At 43.0% G+C, this 19,713-nt stretch overlaps 1 protein-coding gene across 1 annotated transcript in view; it reads left to right on the top strand.

Annotated features, from left to right (window-relative positions):
• LOC110509743 (transmembrane protein 132C-like) overlaps positions 1 to 19,309 on the top strand; it is a 224,718-nt gene extending 205,409 nt beyond the window's left edge. Inside the window, exons 6-9 of the mRNA XM_036968040.1 lie at positions 9,208 to 9,416; positions 11,724 to 11,997; positions 16,961 to 17,152; positions 17,826 to 19,309. Coding sequence (XP_036823935.1) covers positions 9,208 to 9,416; positions 11,724 to 11,997; positions 16,961 to 17,152; positions 17,826 to 18,881 — 1,731 coding nt within the window. The 3' untranslated portion in view covers positions 18,882 to 19,309. The remainder of the gene's footprint in view (positions 1 to 9,207; positions 9,417 to 11,723; positions 11,998 to 16,960; positions 17,153 to 17,825) is intronic.
• Positions 19,310 to 19,713: the final 404 nt, after the last annotated feature.

Raw genomic sequence — 19,713 nt, 5'->3', positions numbered from 1 at the left:
AACCACAGAAATATTCCCTTACCTTTGATGTTCTTCGATCAGAAGACGTGGAAGGAGTTATACTTACCAAAAAATGCATTTGGTTTTCAAGTCTGTGTCTTTAGGTTATCAAACGCGACAAATTCTGGTGAAACGCAGCCAAAATTCTAGTGGACGCGCATCAAAACTTCAAAATTACATATTATATGTCGACTAAACTGGTCAAACTAAGTGCAGAATCAAGCTTTAGCATATTCTAAACGTGCAAAACAATCCTTGGCTCGAACAGACAACCCGACATCGTTTGGTCAGTCCTGGAACAAAGAGAGAGCTGGACCCGAACGGTTTTAGAAGCTTTAGAGTGTTTTCTATTCAATAATAATTATTATATGCATATATTATACATTTTTGACAGATTTTTTTTCTGTTTACTATGGGCACGCAATTCATCCAAAGGGGGCAGTAGTCAGCCCTATCTTTAACAGGTTTTAACAAGGCAAGTCACAAATTCTTATATTAACCTTAACCCAGACGACACTGGGCCAATTGTGCTATGTGACTCAATCACTTCCAGGTTGTGTTACAGCCTGGAATTGAACCGGGGTCTGTAGTGATGCCTCTAGCACTGAGATGCAGTGCCTAGACCGCCGTGCCACTCGGGAGCCCCTTAATCATTCTTAAACAGTCAATAAATTGCTTAACTTCTTGATCCTACTTGAGACGCAGACGTCTCAAGTAGGCACCTGGAAATGCAAATGTGCTACGCTAAATGCTAAATGTACTCGTTAAAACTCAAACGTTCATTAAAATATACATGTAGGGTATTGAATTAAAGCTACACTCGTTGTGAATCTAGCCAACAAGTCAGATTTTTAAAATGCTTTTCGGCGAAAGCATGAGAAGCTATTATCTGATAGCATGCAACACCCCAAAATGCCTGAAGGCGACGTAAACAAAAGAATTAGCGTAGCCGGCGCTACACAAAAACGCAGAAATAAAATATAAAACATTCATTACCTTTGATGATATTCTTTGTTGGCACTCCTATATGTCCCATAAACATCACAAATTGGTCTTTTTCCCGATTAAATCCGTCCATGAATGCCCAAAATATCCATTTGTATAGCCTGTCTGCATCACGAAAAAAGCTCTCTTCCAACACGTAACGTCATGTTTAAAAATTATATAAGTTGCATATATTCTTTGACAAAACACTTCAACCTACTTTTATAACCCAACTTTAGGTATTTGTAAACGTTAATAAGCGATCAAATTGATCACTGGGCGATCTGTATTCAATAGCAGCTACAAAAGAAAACAGTGTCCATTTTTCAATCTTCCAAAATCGATTGAGGTAGGCTGGATGGAATCACGGATCTATTGATAATGTCTCAATGGATTTTTGTCAATGAAAATGACGTTTTTGGCGACATCGAGTGGAAGCTGTAGGAATTGCATCCGTCTCCATATTAAATTTGGTTTCCTTTAAATAATCCATGAAAGGGGCGCATGGATACTTTTTTCAGATTTCAGTGACCAGTTTGTCTTGCGCTTTTCGATGAAACACATGCTCTGTTATAGTCACAGCCGTGATTTAACCAGTTTTAGAAACTTCAGAGTGTTTTCTATCCACACATACTAATAATATGCATATACTATATTCCTGGCATGAGTAGCAGGACGCTAAAAAGTTGGGGGTAGGATAAAGAGGTTAAAGCAATACAAATCATTTTTGCCTGTATGATATCATGCATGCAAGCTTACCGATAATGTCCACAACGATAGAGCCGCAGACCAAGCAATATGCGAGACGATAAGCCTATGAAGTTGGATAATTATTCTGGTCGGTGTCAACTTCATTCATTAACAGGCAATGAGGAGATTGAGTCTGTTACTTGCTTACTTATTGTTTGTGTCAGATATTTCCAATTTGGGATAGCTGTCTACTGAAATAGTTGCTCATTCAACTACAGGGGCTACAATGTGGCTACAATTGTCTCGCTTTTGGGGGAATGTGAAGGCGTTATCATGTGATGCTGCCTACAAATCCCATCTCAAATGGCAGTAACCTACTGGAAAAGTGTTACCTACTAGGGTAGGTGCTTTTTGGAGGCAAGCAGGGAGAAGCCTTTGCATTGGTTAAATAATAAAGGTATGCTACACCAACATAAGTTTCCATTCATACAAAGTGTCAAAACAATAGCGCTGGGCGCAAACTCATGCTCAGAGATGAAGTGTGCTGCTCAGACCACTGCCCTGCAGCAGGTCACAAGGCTTTGACAAGCCATGAGAATACATGATGTATGAGGTCGGTTGGTTTGCAGAGCCTTCCTCACACCATAGCCCCCTAAAATAGGTACTGCATTGTATAATCTACAAACACCGCTTCCAGCTGCCCCCTGGCGGCAATTATACATTTGAAATATTTATTCAAATCCTCCTACTGCAGGATTATTTTCCTCCTGCGATGAAGTGGGTCATATTAAGATCTGACACCTGTAGAGTGGCTTTGATGAGTGAAAGCTGTGCCCTTTTGTACAACACAGAATAAACAACACGTGGTTGTGTGAACCCGACTTAAGAGTATTTGAAATAATTTAAGATAGTATTTGAACCTATCTGTGCTTGATTAAGCTTGCTTGTTATAATAAATGGAAAAAGTGCAACCCGGCCTACCTGTAAATACTGTTTAAACCCAAATCTGGTGTGAACATGTATGTATGTACTGTATATTGATTAACACCATACTCTAACCTTGTTAGGCAGAATTACCATATGCTGAGGGTTTTTGGTAATTTTCTCTTTTCCAAGTAGGTGGGTTAAGGTACCCTAATTAGATATAGACCCAGTGCCAGTGCTAATTAAAATGGTGATAATGCTGATAATAATAATGTTATATCCATAGTGCGTATTCTATTCACCACAGATAGACAGGCAGCACTTTGCTCTCCACTTCCCTCCCAGTTTTTGTCTCAAACAGCAGAGGGGGGGATGTCTGTACGTGTGTGTGCTTGGGGGTATGCATTTGTGTATGTGTATGATTATGCACAGTATGTGTGTATTTTGTGTGTGTAGATTTGTATTTGTGTGTGTTAAAGAACATTAGAGATTGAGAGCTCACAGTAGGTTTAATTATCCACTGAGATATGTTGATCTCTGGAGAGAAGCCCTCCCCACAGCACCACCATTAGAGAGGCTTTAGGAACAGTCCTTTGTACCCCCTCTCCTCACCTCCCACCCAAATTATAGTTAAGATATATTAAGCATTTCTCATATTAGCTCTCCAGCAGCATTGATTGGGGAGTGGCTGTTCCCTCTCTCCGGTCTATTTTTGCCTGACTTTTGGCATTCTTTCCTGATGAGCATTGTGAAAGCAGCCATGGCCAACAGTAATTGCACCCAGTGTCGTTACTGAGGACTGTGACTTCCCTATTGACTGTCTCACAGCTCAGAAAGGTCAAAGGGCATGCCAGTGTGTTAAGGAGCCCCTTTCCTCTCATTGAGAAATGGATCTGGTGTCAAAGTAGTTTCCGTTTGTATTATACAAACTTCATGTACCGTACTTTCATGTGAAATTACCTTTGAAGACGGTGATTACGAGTCTAATGCGTCTCAGTGTTAATGGAAGGTAAACAGAGCAACAATAGGGATTAGGTTTGATCCACTGTCCTAGCTTCGGGGGATGCCAGTCGAATGTGCGGAGGATCGGGGTGACATGAGAGAACTTGGGAAGGTTGAAAACCAGGTAGGCTGTCGTGTTCTGGATAAGTTGCAGGGGTTTGAAGGCACAAGTGGGGAGCCCAGCCAACAGCGAGTTGTAGTATTCCAGACGGTAGAGGACACGTGCCTGGATTAGGATCTGCAGCGCTTCCTGTGTGAGGTAGGGACGTACTTTACAGATGTTGTAAAGCATGAACCTGCATGAGCGGGTCACTGCTTTGATGTTTGCAGAGAACAGCAGGGCGTTGTCCAGGATCACGCCAAGGTTCTTTGCACTCTGGGAGGGCGACAATGTGGAGGAAGAGCAGTTCCATACATTTTTTGTTGTTGTTGTTGTATTTTACCCTCTTTTTCTTCCCAATTTCAATATTGTCTCATTGCTGCAACTCCCCAACACACTCAAGAGGCAAAGGTTGAGTCATGCATCCTCCGAAACATGACCCTACAAACTGAGCTTCTTAACACCAGCCCGCTGATCTCACCTGCACCAATGTGTCTGAGGAAACACTGTTTACCTGACGACCGAGGTCAGCCTGCAGGCGCCTGGCCCGCCACAAGGAGTCACTAGAGCGTGATGAGCCAAGTAAAGCCCCCCCAGCCAAACCCTCCCCTAACCCGAACAACCCTGGGCCAATCGTGCACCGCCCTTTGCGACTCACAATCAAGGCAGGTTCTGGAATCGAACACAGGTCTGTAGTGATGCCTCTAGCACCGCGATGCAGTGCCTTAGACCATTGCGTCACTAGGGAGACCCTGAGCAGTTCCGTGTTGTTGAGGTTGAGCTCGAGCTGAGCTTGAGCTGCCATGTACGCTTAGATGCGTGTTGCCACATGGGTGGGTGGGTGGGAGGGAGAGAAAAGCTTCACCCAGGTTAATGTAGGTTCTAAGGCACAGCCTGCTTTTATGACAGTTAAATTAAGATACAAGACTGAGAAGAGAAGCAGAGAGAAGAGGGAGCCAGAGTAAGAAGGAGAGAGTAAAAGAGACCAAGAGAAGAGAGAGAGGTTGAGCTGACAGAGAAGCCTAAACTGTCAGATTGGTGCTATGAGGAGTGGGTGGTCTGAAATAATTTGTATACAAAACTGCCAAGACACGTCCAGCGAAGAGTGATGATAGTCTGCTTTTGACTAGTTTTATAAAAGACTAATTGCACATCCAAACTGTGGACATATGCTGAGATAAACAGTGATGCCCGTGTTCATTATCACTCCATACAAAGCTTCAGATGAATGGAAAATGGTTGTTATTATAAAATGAAAGGCTTTGACAAGCTGTTGAATATGGAGACACTAAAACAAAATCTGTCCTCCAAGGCTTCTGTGAAAGAAGACATGCCTGATCAAGTGATTTAACCCTACGATGTCATTGGTCCATCTGTGGTTCAGTGGCCACATACAGTGCCTTCAGGAAGAATTCATACACCTTGACTTATTCCAAATGTTTTTGTGTTACAGCCTAAATTAAACATTTATTCAATTGTTTTTTTCTCTCTCACCCATCTACACACAATCCCCCACAATGACAATGTGAAAACGTGTTTTTAGAAATGTTAGCAAATTTATTGAAACTGAAATACCATTCACACTGCATGAGTCAGTACTTTGTAGAAGCCCCTTTGACAGTGAATACAGCTGTCTTTCTGGGTAGGTCTCTAAGAGCTTTCCATACCTGGATTGTGTAACATTTTCCCATTGTTATTTTCAAAATGCTTCAAGGCCACTCTGGAACATTCACCGTCTTCTTGGTAAGCAACTCCAGTGAAGATTTGACATTGTGTTTTAGGTTATTGTCTTTATTGTCATTCAAAAATGTTGTTAACCCGTTACAGTCAAAGCACTGTCTACAAAGCTTTATGGAATGTATGGAATGCGCTTCTACTAAACCATATGGAGTTGTTTTAAGGCTGTCATATCAAGGAAAATGTTTGCTATTTGATTTAGAATTTCAAGACCCTTTGAAGTGTAAAAATATAATTTGATGAACAATTACAGTGGGGCAAAACAGTATTTAGTCAGCCACCAATTGTGCAAGTTCTCCCACTTAAAAAGATGAGAGAGGCCTGTAATTTTCATCATAGGTACACTTCAACTATGACAGACAAAATGAGAAAAGAAATCCAGAAAATCACATTGTAGAATTTTTAATGAACCTATTAGCATATTATGGTGGAAAATAGGTATTTGGTCAATAACAAAAGTTTATCTCAATACTTTGTTATATACCCTTTGTTGGCAATGACAGAGGTCAAACGTTTTCTGTAAGTCTTCACAAGGTTTTCACACACTGTTGCTGGTATTTTGGCCCATTCCTCCATGCAGATCTCCTCTAGAGCAGTGATGTTTTGGGGCTGTTGCTGGGCAACACGGACTTTCAACTCCCTCCAAAGTTTTTCTATGGGGTTGAGATCTGGAGATTGGCTAGGCCACTCCAGGACTTTGAAATGCTTCTTACGAAGCCACTCCTTCGTTGCCGGACGGTGTGTTTGGGATCATTGTCATGCTGAAAGACCCAGCCACGTTTCATCTTCAATGCCCTTGCTGATGGAAGGAGGTTTTCACTCACTTACTGGCTTAAGCAGGGGGACACGTCTGGCACTGCAGGATTTGAGTCCCTGGCGGCGTAGTATGTTATTGATGGTAGGCTTTGTTACTTTGGTACCAGTTCTCTGCAGGTCATTCACTAGGTCCCCCCGTGTGGTTCTGGGATTTTTGCTCACCGTTTTTGTGATCATTTTGACCCCACGGGGTGAGATCTTGCATGGAGCCCCAGATCGAGGGAGATTATCAGTGGCCTTGTATGTCTTCCATTTCCTAATAATTGCTCCCACAGTTGATTTCTTCAAGCCAAGCTGCTTACCTATTGCAGATTCAGTCTTCCCAGCCTGGTGCAGGTCTACAATTGTGTTTCTGGTGTCCTTGGACAGCTCTTTGGTCTTGGCCATAGTGGAGTTTGAAGTGTGACTGTTTGAGGTTGTGGACAGGTGTCTTTTATACTGATAACAAGTTCAAACAGGTGCCATTAATACAGGTAATGAGTGGAGGACAGAGGAGCCTCTTAAAGAAGAAGTTACAGGTCTGTGAGAGCCAGAAATCTTGCTTGTTTGTAGGTGACCAAATACTTATTTTCCACCATAATTTGCAAATAAATTCATAAAAAATCCTACAATGTGATTTTCTGGCTTTTTTTTCTGATTTTGTCTGTCATAGTTGAAGTGTACCTATGATGAAAATTACAGGCCTCTCTCATCTTTTTAAGTGGGAGAACTTGCACAATTGGTGGCTGACTAAATACTGTTTTGCCCCACTGTAATTGTTCATCAAATTATATTTTTACTCTTCAAAGGGTCTTGAAATTCTAAATCAAATAGCAAACATTTTCCTTGATATGACAGCCTTAAAACAACTCCATACTTGCACAATTGGTGGCTGACTAAATACATTTTTTGCCCCACTGCATATTTGGCCTTACTACTATTAGCCCATATAAACATATTGAATAACACAACTGGACAACCATCTATGTAGCACTCCACCAATCAGGCCTTTAAGGTAGAGTGGCCAGACGGAAGTAAAAGGCACATGACAGCCCATTTTAAGTTTTCCAAAAGGCACCTAAAGGCCTCTCAGACGATGCGAAACAATTGTATTTTTACTGTATTGTATTTATTGTATTTTTAATACATTTGCAAACATTTAAAAAAATGTTTTTGCTTTGTCATTATGGGGTACTGTGTGTAGATTGATAAGAGAAAAAACAATTGAATCAATTTTAGAATAAGTCTGTAACATAACAAAATGTGGAAAAGGTCAAGAGGTCTGAAATCTTTCCAAATGCACTGTACTTCCATTCATTTTTTCAACTGGTAATGGGGGACCTTCAGGCGAGTCTTGTGAGGCCTGTGGGTATCCTAAACAACCAAAATGTATGTGTTCATGGGAGTGACAGAGGGGTCATCTGTATATAGCCCACACCTTTTGGACACTACAGAAAGAAATTGGAAGATCGGCTGTATCTACTTCAGATGAGTCCAAAGACGCTTGTTGGGTCATATAGCAAAACGGAGAACACCATCGTGTTTGTGAGAGTCTGATCTTTCCATAAAGGGGTCATTCGTTTATAGGCCAAACGATTTGGACGCTGTAGACGATTTTGTGAGAAGATGTCTCATGGTCTGACAAACACCGCACTAGCTCTGTCACCTCTGTCACCACTAGCTCTGTCACCTCAGCAGATGTGGAAGGGCAACACAGGGGGATGCTGTGGATTGAGAAGCATCCAAATAAAAAAAAACTGACAGATTTATATGCGGATTTATATAGGGTGTTATTAAACACTATTATTGCACACAGAGTGAGTTCATGCAACTTATTATGTGACTTGTTAAGCACATTTTTTGTTCTAAACTTATTTAGCCTTGCCCTAACAATGTGGTTGAATACTTATTGGCTGTAAAAAATTTGAAAACATAATTCCACTTTGACATATTGGGATATTGTGTGTAGGTTGGTATCACAAAATGTCCATTTAATACATTTTAAATTCAGGTTGTAACACAACGAAATGTGGAAAAAGGGTTGTGAATACTTTCTGTAGGCACTGTATGTGAGTGGCTTTGGAGCTGATTGGAGGAGACGGGGCGGATTCAGCCAATCGTGAAGTGGCTTGAGGCTAGGGTTTTGTTTTTTGATTGGCACTCGCGATTTGTGTCTTTCTCTGCTCCATCTGTTAATAATTTTAAGCCCGTTTCTCCTCACTGGCCTTGTCAGTATGCACACACACACACACACACACACACACACACACACACACACACACACACACACCAACAATATATCCCATTTTTACCAATTTCACTTCAGATTCTGATGTTTACTGCCACTCGCGCTTCTCCACACGTAACATTTGTATATTTTTTTTACACCCTGGGTTGATCCTCCTGCTCAGTATCGATCCATATATCCAAACGTCAAACTTCAAAATGTTTTCAAGTTAAGGGTAAAGGTTTGGGATAGGCAAAAAAAATAAATGGTCTTCCTCTGGGATTGAAAACGTGATCTTCGGATCCAGAGTCACGTGAGTCATGAGATTACGCCCGTCCACAGTGCACTAGCAAAACCCAAGCCTAATTGATGGCTGTTGCCCTAGACGTCCAATTTCAAAGTCGCACACACACACACACTTGAATGGAGACTTCAAGGGTACGGTCAAAGAATGCAAAGTCTGTCATCAAAATCATTACTGAGCAGAGGGAGAGATTTAAAATCTTTGGAAATGGCAGATTTTCTTTTGAAGGATATAAAAATAAAAACATTTTCTGCCTCTAGCCATATAAACTTGCATGACTAATATTTGCATAGAAATAATATAGAACTCTTGGCCCTTAAAATAATACGGAATGTTGCATCGTATTCTTTCATAAAGCATTAGCCTAAATGTCAAACTTAGTTGCTTTTGTTGCTCTTTCTCTTAATAACATGTTTTCCTATTTCTCCCCCTTCTCCCCCACAGGTGTCGGATCGTTGTGACTATGTGTTTGTGAACGGGAAGGAGACGAGGGGGAGGATGAGGACGGTGCTCAACTTCACCTACAGCTACCTGAGCGCCCAGCTGGAGATGAGTGTGTGGATGCCCCGCCTCCCGCTGGTCATCGACGTGGCTGACCACGAGCTCAGCCAGATCAAGGGCTGGAGGGTCCCGGTGGCGACCGGCAACAAGAGGTGTGTGGTTTTACCAGACAGTGAGATGGGTTACCTTGTTCATACTGCTTGGGAAACAGATGTTCATAATAATTGCAGTGCATAGTAAAAAACTAAGATTCAAGGATCATCTTCAAACATCATGTTAATTAAAGTGGTTGTACCTCTCATATATTTACCACTTATTCTCTAAGTAGCCTTGGAACCTAATGCACCAGTCTGTCCACATCCTCATCTGGAGGTTTAGAATAACTGTGATAATGCCAATGTCTTAACCATGATGCCTACACCTGTCCAGCATTACGCTCCCTCTCTATGGCCACCGCTGTTCTCTGGATACCCAGGTGACGCCGGTGACTCAGATGCTCTCTCCGAGGGGTTGTGAGAGGCTTAAGAATATGACTTTCAATTACTGTTGTGACTCTCAGTCAATTCTCTCTGTGACTCACTTTCTGTCAGCCAGACGCAAGACTAACACGTCTGACAATTCTGTTCTCACCTGCACAACATTCTGTAAAAGTCCTTACAAAAGCAGTCAACCTTGTTCCTGTTTGAACAAGGAAGAAAGAGAGCAAAGACTAGAATTGGAGTCTGCATTTCATTTTCGCTTGTTGTTATAGAAATAACCGTTTTTCTAGGAAATATGACATCCTAGCTTGATGCATATGTTTTTTAGCTTGAGGCATGTGTTCTATAGACTTTTCAGTAGCCAGGCCACCAGGTGGCACTCTAACACATCTGCCCCTGAGCGATTTAGTCCAGTGAGTAGGAGAGGTGAGCGAGCCAGTCGAGTCATATTGTGCTTCTGGAAGCGAGCTTATTACACGGCCAGACCTTATCTGACCTGACGGCCATCCGTGAGAACATGCCTCGCCCACTTTTTTTTGCTGCTTGCCGCTAATGTCACCCGAGTTAGGCTTTAGGCTGCCATGTAAGTGTCGTCACGCTGGTGAATGTGGTGGTGGGGGGAGGCAAGGAGAGCCCGGGCAGGTCCAGCATGTTAACCTGTCAGCCTGTTTTTCTGCCTGGATGGCCACACCTCATTAACCTAATGGAAGCTGTCAGTATCACACTTCCCCCGGCCACCTGACCTAGCCCAGAGCACATAAAGGAAGGGAGGGTGGGAGTAGAGAAAGAGAGAGAGAGAAAGGTGTTTGAATTCAGTGAAAGAGACTGAATTCAGTGAAAGAGACTGAATTCCGTGAAAAGCGAGAAAGAGACTTGAATGAGAAAACACAATGTAGGTGTAGAGCGAGAGAATGGGAGATAAAGTGTTTAGAGAGAATGGAGAGTTGAGTAGCGTCAGGGTAATAGCCTCTTTGTTGACTGTCTGTCACAGTGCTCCGCCATTTACAGGAGGTTCGATTCCCTGGGCCACGCTCTCGATCACTGGGCTGAACAGGGCTACCTCTCCCTGATCTGTACTTTACCTCATTCTACTGCTGCTGAATGGGTCTAATCATAGTAGATGAAGAACAATGGGTCCCTATAGATTTTACATTTATATTTTAGTAATTTAGCAGACGCTCTTATCATGAGTGAATTACAATTAGTGCATTCATCTTAAGAAAGCTAGGGGAGACAACATACTGTATACAGTTGTAGTTAGTATATTTTCCCTCAATAAAGTAGTTATCAGCAAAGACAGTGCTAATAGGAAAAGTAACAGGGTTTCAATCCCTTGTTTAATTTAAACAATGGAATAAAATGGAGGAGAAGATAGAGACAGTGAAGCTAGAGTAATGGAGGAAATGTCACGCGTGCTCCCGCTCTCCCTCTCTGGCGCCCGAAGGCGCCAGGCTGCCCTTCATTACGCACACCTGTCACCATCATTACGCGCATCAGCGCTCATTGGACTCACCTGGACTCCTTCCCTTTGTTGTTTGCCCCATCTATAACTGTCTGCGCCCCCGTTTGTTCCCTGTGTCAGCATTATTGTAGTTATGTGTTCATGTCCAGATGCTGTCCTGTCCTTTTCTATGTCCGTTGCTATTGAATATTCACTCCCTGCACCTGCTTCTCGTCTCTACCAGCGTCAATCCATACAGGAATAGAATAGAACAGAGTAGAGAACTATTTGATATATACTGTAAAATACAGACTTTCTCAAATATCACACAGTTTCACCTTGCATGTGAACATATTTTTTTGCCAGAAATTAGGTTGCATTTAGATGATTTTGTCTGTGCTTCGGAGTTAACGAATACCCACATCCAAATATGTCTGTGTTAACTACAGTAAACTGTTGATTTGCTCTACATTTTCCAACTTAAATGCTGCTTTTATTCTGCTTCTTTCCAAGCTTTTTTTCTTTCTTATTTTCTCCAGGTATGAGAGAGTGAGTGCGGATGATGGTGACAGTGAGAGGACAGAGAGTGGCTGTGTCCCCCAGTACCAGAGCACCACGGTGCGGGTCCTCACACACTTTGTGGCCCTGGGAGTTGATGGAAATGGCCAACAGGACTTCTTGCTGGGCAGTGATTGGCAGGTGGATGTGACTGACCTGGTCCAGGATTTACTGAGGGTGGAGGACCAACGTGTGGCCTATCTACTGGAGGGACAGGTCCTGATGGGCCTCAACACTGGCACAGCCAAACTACAGGTGTGAGAGAAAGGGAGATGAAGGGAGAGAGAGAGAAGTGATTAAAGAGTGATACAGCAGTCTGAACGTTTGAGTGTGAGTGAAATGGCGAGAGTGTGATCGAAAGTGGGAGAGACAGAGATCGTGGGGTGAAAGAGTGGTAATGAGAGCATTAGTGTGTGTGAGAGAGCTAGGAACAGAGAGAAACCTTATGATGAACCGAGAGTGAGAGATAAAGAGTGCCTGCTTGGACAAAATAATAGAGGATGGACAGTGCAAAAGGAACGTTTATGAAAACACAAAGAAAACGGAGGCTCTTTGCGAGTGGGGCTTTTAAAAAAGGTTAGCGAATCGATCTCGGCACAGCACAAACACTTAGCCTATCAGGGACTGACAAAGCAATGTGAGCCTGCGGCACGCCCAATAAAGGCTGCTAAGTCTCAGAGGGCGTGTAGGCTCACACACACCACCAGACACTCCCCCCATCCCATGTAGATCATTACTAACAGCAGGCTCCTCTGGAGAGCGTTGAGGGGTGCCCACTTACGGTGTAAAATACAATCGATCAAGGTTTTCCCCAACAACACAACAGCTCTTCCAATGCCTGATCCATGGACATTCATATCCTCTCCTTATTGTTGTTGGTGTACAATACCCTATTACCTTTACATTACCCAGGTTGGTCAGTTGAGAACCATTTCTCATTTCCATTGGAGACCCTGGCCCACAGACAGAAACACGCAGCAAAGATATCTATTGGGAAATGGATGGAAATGATATCAATGGTTGCACTGTATTGTCCCTCTATTTGTGTGTGCTCTTTAGGATGGTTTGAGAATAACTATGACTCAATAACAGTGGAGAGGCACTTTATGATGTCAAAGTTGTTTACCCTGTGATCATTCACTCTGCTACAAAGCCATCCTGTCCCTGTCCTGCCCTGCTATTATAGGTGGCTTACTACACACACACACACACACACACACACACACACACACACACACACACACACACACACACACACACACACACACACACACACACACACACAAAGGTAAAAATGTAATGTTTTAATCCTCCCCTCCTTATGCTGATCACTCACATGCATAGAAACACACAAAACAGAACACACTATGCTTTTCGATCTCTCTTCATCAATGTTTTCCTCTCCCCCCTGAAGCACACACACTGGCACTCAGAGAAACCCACATGCAGCAGCCTCAAAGGAGTATTGACAATGCTGTTAGAGAAGCTGTGAAGTTTTATTTGATAGCAAAATTGCCTCTTTGTTCATTGGAGTGATTTTAGATCCATCTACAAACAAGAGGGTCTTCAATTGTCTGGAATTAAATTCAGATAAAAAGCAGAGCAATCACTGCAATTGGCATGGAGGGTCTTGGAATCAAACTATCAAAGGGAATTCTGATGAAAGGGGAGCAGATTGCCCTGGGTCTCCACAGTAACCAAAAATCCAACCCATTTCATGTGTCAGATACATCTCTGCCTGCAGTGCGGTTCGCGCTGCCGCTAAATTGATAAATCACTCTACCTCAGACAAACCGGTTATTAGCTTTAAAAGGCACAATCACTGCTTTTCCCAAGCCCTAACACTTCCATTAGTAACGACGGCAGGGAAAAGGGAAAAGCTTACTGAAAGCTTCAAATGCAGCATTGATTGGTTCAATGTTTTGTTATTCATGTTTTTACAATGTCACCAACAGATGCAGTTAAAGGCCCAGTGCAGTAAAACATAATTTACCTGTGTTTAATATACTGTATATTTGCGAGGTTGGAATAATACTGTGAAATTGTGAACTTTAAAGATAATGCCCTTTTAGTTTAAGACAGTGGTGGTCAATGCTTTTTAAGATGAGGGACGGCAATATTTTTTGGGAATGAGCATGGCTTTATTTCTATTACAGTTAATTGGATGACTGTCATTCATATCCCATTCACCCAGTTCAATCGATAGGTTTAGGCTACTACATGACACTCATGAGGTTGCTACAACGTAGCCTATGAATGAAAGATTACACCGTAGGTGCACACAAGCCGAGAAAAAAATGTTGAGGTGACAGACAGTGACACATTGACAGACCGTTTAAGAAATGTTTTTCAACAGAATCGACAGAATGAATACACCTTGCTAAATACAGTTCACATTCATAGCAGCCATGTCATATTCCTTCTCGCATCCATGCGCTCTCCTCCTCTCACCTTTTCCCTAATGTTTGTGGACTTCAAGACGATTCATCAGCTGTATATGACCAGGCAAAAAAAACATTCCAAGCAAAATCATATCATATCAAGTGCTCCACACTGCCTACATCATTGTCACCATATTAGCTAAAGTAACATCATAGTCAACATAGCTAATAGAACTAGCGTGTTAGTAAACCTGCTACAATCATGCAATAACGTTATAGTGTATACTCAGTTAGCAGTTTAGCAGTTACACTGGCGGGCCCCGGTGGCAATAAATTAATAAAACCAAAAGCTTACCTTGACTTGGAAGAGTTTCAGTGTTGTGTTGGATAGTCGTAATTAACACAGCATCCCTCTGTTTGAGCAAGGTGCTTGAGTAGGCTAAATTAGATAGCTGCATTTGCTGGCTAAGTAAGTGAAACTGAAAGTGCAAAAAAAAGACACTCTCTCTATCTCTCTCTATTTCACCACATAATATGCACTGCAGTGATAGCTAGCTGTAGCTCATGCTTTCAGTACTATATTCATTTTCTGGTCCTTTGACTTGGTGGACAACATGTCAGTTCATGCTGCAAGAGCTCTGATAGGTTGGAGGACATCTTCCGGAAGTTGTCATAGTTACTGTTTAAGTCTACAGAAGGGGTTGAGAACCATGAGCCTCCTCGGTTTTTGTATTGAAGTCAATGTATCAAGAGGAGGATGGAAGCAAGCTGTCCTCCAGACACACCATGGTGCTACCCAACAGAGTGCTGTTGAGGCTACTGTAGACCTTCATCGCAAAACAGTGTGTATTAATACATTAATTTACAAATCCAGTCAAAAGTTTGGACACAGCTACTCATTCAAGGGTTTTTCTTTATTTATTTTTTTACTATTTTCTACATTGAGGTAGTCACCTGGAATGCATTTCAATTAACAGGTGTGCCTTGTTTAAAGTTCATTTGTAGAATGTATTTTCTTCTTAACGCGTTTGAGTTGTGTTGTGACAATTTTTTGGTTACTACATGATTCCATATGTGTTATTTCATTGTTTTGATGTCTTCACTATTATTCTACAATGTAGAGAATAGTAAAAGTAAGGAAATCCCTTGCGTGAGTAGATGTGTCCAAACTTTTGACTGGTACTGTGTTTAGTATAGTTTTATCTAAAAAAAATCTACTTTTAGAATGTTTTACAATTTTAATTTTTATGAAATTTAGGAGGGAGGATGGTCCTCCCTTTCCTCCTCTGAGGAGCCTCCACTGGTGAAAAGACCGCCTGAAATTTCAGCCTGTTTTGGTGGGATGGAGTTTTGGCCTGCCTGGTGACACCCCCAGATGGTAAATTAGTTATAAAACCAAAATGAAAGAGAGTTTCAAACCTCTCTGCCAATAACGGCTAGTTTCCAGTTTTCCACACACAGTATATTAATCGTTACCCACAAATTCTTTGATATTGAGATAATCTTGAGGATATACAGGTAGTTTTGCGAGACAATGCTAACTAACATTCGCACAATGACTGGAAGTCATAGCATTTCAGCAGGTACCCATAGACTTCCAGTCATTGCACTAATGCAAGTTACCATTTTCTCATGAAACTACCTCTAACTTCCTTAATATTGGACACAGAGACATACAAATGGTATCATCTGACTCAGGGGAAATAGATAAAGGGCCTCATTGCCAAAATCCCGAAGTATCCCTTTTAAATAATGTCCCCCTCTTACTTTGTTAGTTACTTTTATTTAATGATTATTTTATTTCACTTTATTCTAGAGTAGATTAAAGGACATTGGATGAGAATGTGGTGATATGTGTTCTGTTGGATTTTAGGATAAAGCTTTTGGCTTAATCTAACCAGTGACACAATGTACCCACTTAGATAATAAAATTGTCCTAAATAGACCTAAACGCACCAAGGTAACATCAAGATAACAACAAGGTAACTCTACCTATATGATCATGATAGCATATGTTGACCTATGACCCAGCACTAGAGGTGTCACAGTACACAGATCTACACGGCTGGCCCTGTGTGTTCCCAGTGTGTTTATCTATGTGGCGAGCATGCAACCGTGCAGCTCTAACAGTACGGTGCTGTGGATGGGAAGTGTGTTGGCCTAGCCTGTGGTCCTGTACAGCAGGGGTTCCCAAAGTGTTTCACATTGCACCTTGTGCGTTCTACTATTACAACTATCAAGAATAATCCTTAAAAAAAAAAAAGAATTGCCCCCCCCCCACAGTTTGAGTACCACTGCTGTACAGATGAGGCAGTGATCCGTGCTGACAGTTCATTATGGCAGGGTGGAGGCGTGGGCCTGTGTGGGGGCTGGTGGTGGAGAAGAGGAGAAGGGTGGAGAGGAGACTCATGCCTAATGGGAGCAGATGGGAGTGCTTCCCTTCTCATCACCCACATTTACATGCTTACATCTCAAGCAGCCCCGGGAGGCAGGGAACTGCCAGTCAGACAGACGCAGGCGGAGTTTGTACGTGTGCGTCTTTGAGAGTGTGGTTGGCAGATCGCAGATGCAATTGAGGGTACAGTACATGCATCACCTTTTTTTTGGGTCATATAAGCCCTGAACAGTAATAAAGAGCTTGGGTCATGGTGTTTCCTCTAAGGAGGTCAATTATGTTCTTTCTTGAGTGCCAATATAAGCTTGTCATGTTGACGTCTTCGATCATGATGGGTTGAATGTAAATGCTTGTGCAGGTGATGTGAACCAATACAAGCGTGTGTGTGTAAAGGGGGGGGGGGGCTCTGTTTGTATACTAATGTGTGTGTATGATGTTGCAGGTGATGTCTCCTCTGTCTGACTCGATCCTGGCTGAGCGGATGATCAGGGTTCTGGATGACAAAGTGAGCGTGACAGAGCTGGGAGTGCAGCTGGTGTCTGGCCTCTCTCTGTCCCTCCAGCTCAGCCCAGGGAGTAACAGGGCCATCGTCGCCACTGCTACCACACAGGAAGTCATGCAGAAACTCAAACAGGTTACCACGCACACATGCCTCAGCAACCTAATGCACCAAATATATAATATGTTCACCCATAGATAGAAATTATATATGGGAATTATATGAGATATATGAGCCATCTGTAAGGCTAAACTGTAACTTTCTCACCTGGAAACGGTGGAGTCACATTTGCTGCCATTTGATCCTATATAGTGAATATGATGTGTTTCTAATGTCAAAGTTTTGATCTAATCTCAATGAAGATGTCTGCTTCTGAAACTATCACATATTTTCAGAGGAACAGCTGCAGAGTCCTTCTTCTTCTTCCTCTGCTTTTAAACGGGCTATTTAAACATATCTTTACATCTGCAGGGGTTCTCTCTCTCTTTACTTCTACACTCACTCTTTCTTTCTTTTTCTCTCTTGATGGAGATGAAAAGATTAGACTCCTGCTGATACCATTTTCTACCGTGTAGTAACATAGTAGGACTTTATATTATGACAGGGAAGCATGCTTTCCTTTAATACCTGCAGTAGTTATGTGTCCCATGGGGAGTTGGTGTTTTAGAGTAGACATGTGGGTGGGGATTGGTTTTGTTGAAGCACTACTAAGACAGGTTTATTTGGAGTTTACCCTTATGATAGAAGAACTCCAATGTCTTTGTGTGTGCGTGTGTATTCATGTGTGTTTGTGTGTGTGTGTCCTCAGGAATCCCTCATCAGTGCCTGGCTCCAGTTCAGCGACGGCTCCATGACTCCTCTGGACCACTACGACCCCGCCCACTTTGTGCTCACAGCCACCTCATTGGACGAGCAGGTGGTATCGGTACGGCGCAGCGCGGAGTGGAAGTGGCCGGTCATCGTGGCAAACGGCGAAGGTCAGGGGTTACTGGTGCGTGTAGAGATGACATCATCAGAGATCTGCCAGAAGACAAAGCGACGCACCATTCTGGCAGCCGGGGTGGGAAATGTCTGCGTTAGGTTTGGCCGCTCTGAGGAGCCATACAGCCACCCTGGAGGCAAAACACGACCAGACCCGCCCTACTACGGAGGCTCCATCTCTGACATTGAGGCTGGGATCATGAACCGGGGGGCCACGACAGTCAAGACCCCTATTCCGGTGAGGCCCAATGGGGACAGGCTGTCTGCCGACGGAAGAGTCCCTGGGGGGTTCTCTGAGTTCCCTGCCCAGGAGGAGCTGCCGCGGGGCCGCAGCACGGACGAGGATCTGTTGTCATCACGCCGCAGCCTCACTGACCTGGAGATCGGTATGTACGCCCTGCTGGGGGTCTTCTGCCTGGCCATCCTGGTCTTCCTCATCAACTGCATCTCCTACACCCTCAAGTACCGCCATAAAGAGCTGCCCTTGGAGGCCCCCGAGGCCATGCCCCATGCCCATGACTGGGTGTGGCTTGGCCAGGAGGAGGGCCTGTGTCTGCAGCAGCAGCAGGATGAGCTGGGCAGCACCCTGGAAGAGGGCAGTCAATTGCTGAACGGCAGTGTTCTGAAGGGCAGTGCCCAGGGAGGCTGCCCGGGAGGCAGGAACGAGTCACTCAACTCACCTACCACCAAGAGGAAGAGGGTCAAATTTACTACCTTCGCCAACATCAAGCCCAGTAACGGATGCCCAGTTCTAAGCCCGCTGGCACTCGGACAGACCACCGACATTAAGTGGGTATGTCCGGACATCGAGCTGGGGGACTCGCAAGAGCTCCGGAATTACATGGAGAGGTTGAACGAGAATGCTACAAAAAACATTGTATAGAGGGCTTGATTTTTTGTGGACAAATGAGTAACTCTAACTCACCCGAATGCCTTCAGAGTAAGAAGAGAGTAAGGGGTGCTTTTTACTGAAACTGGTTGGCACTGTACCACGCCATGACAACAAAATGGAACATTCCAGCAAGTGTTGTTTCCATGGTAACTGTTGTAATAGTTGATGATCATAAGTGAGGTGGGGGGTGGGAATTGCCATGACACCACATTGGATATGTGGGAATTTGTGAACTTGAATGTCACTTTAATTAGTTTAGATGTCTGTTCCCTTGTCTTTAATTAAAGAAAAGCTTACAGTGCATTCAGAAACTATTCAGAACCCTTCACTTTTTTCACATTTTTTACGTTACATCCTTATATATATTTTTTTCTCCTCATCAATCTACATAACGACAAAGCAAAAACAGGTTTTTAGACATTTTTGCAAATGTATTACAAATAAAAAACAAATACCTTATTTACATAAGCATTCAGACCCTTTGCTATGATACTCAAAATTGAGCTCAGGTACATCCTGTTTCCATTGATCATTACTGAGATGGTCCTACAACTTGAATGGTGTCCACCTGTGGTAAATTAAATTGATTGGACATGATTTGGAAAAGCACACAATTGTCTATATAATGGTCCCACAGTTGACATTGCATGTCAGAGAAAAAAACAAACAATGAGGTCGAAGAAATTGTCCGTAGACCCCCGAGACAGGATTGTGTCGTGGCACAGATCTGGGGAACGGTACCAAACAAAGTCTGCAGCATTGAAGGTCCCCAAGAACACAATGGCTTCAATCATTCTTAAATGGAAGAAGTTTGGAACCACCA

The sequence above is a fragment of the Oncorhynchus mykiss genome, chromosome Y (genome assembly GCF_013265735.2).
Source record: "Oncorhynchus mykiss isolate Arlee chromosome Y, USDA_OmykA_1.1, whole genome shotgun sequence".
In the NCBI taxonomy this organism is placed as follows: Eukaryota; Metazoa; Chordata; class Actinopteri; order Salmoniformes; family Salmonidae; genus Oncorhynchus; species Oncorhynchus mykiss.
The sequence above is the reverse complement of the archived record's forward strand: the minus strand, read 5'-3'. Positions and strand labels throughout refer to the sequence as shown.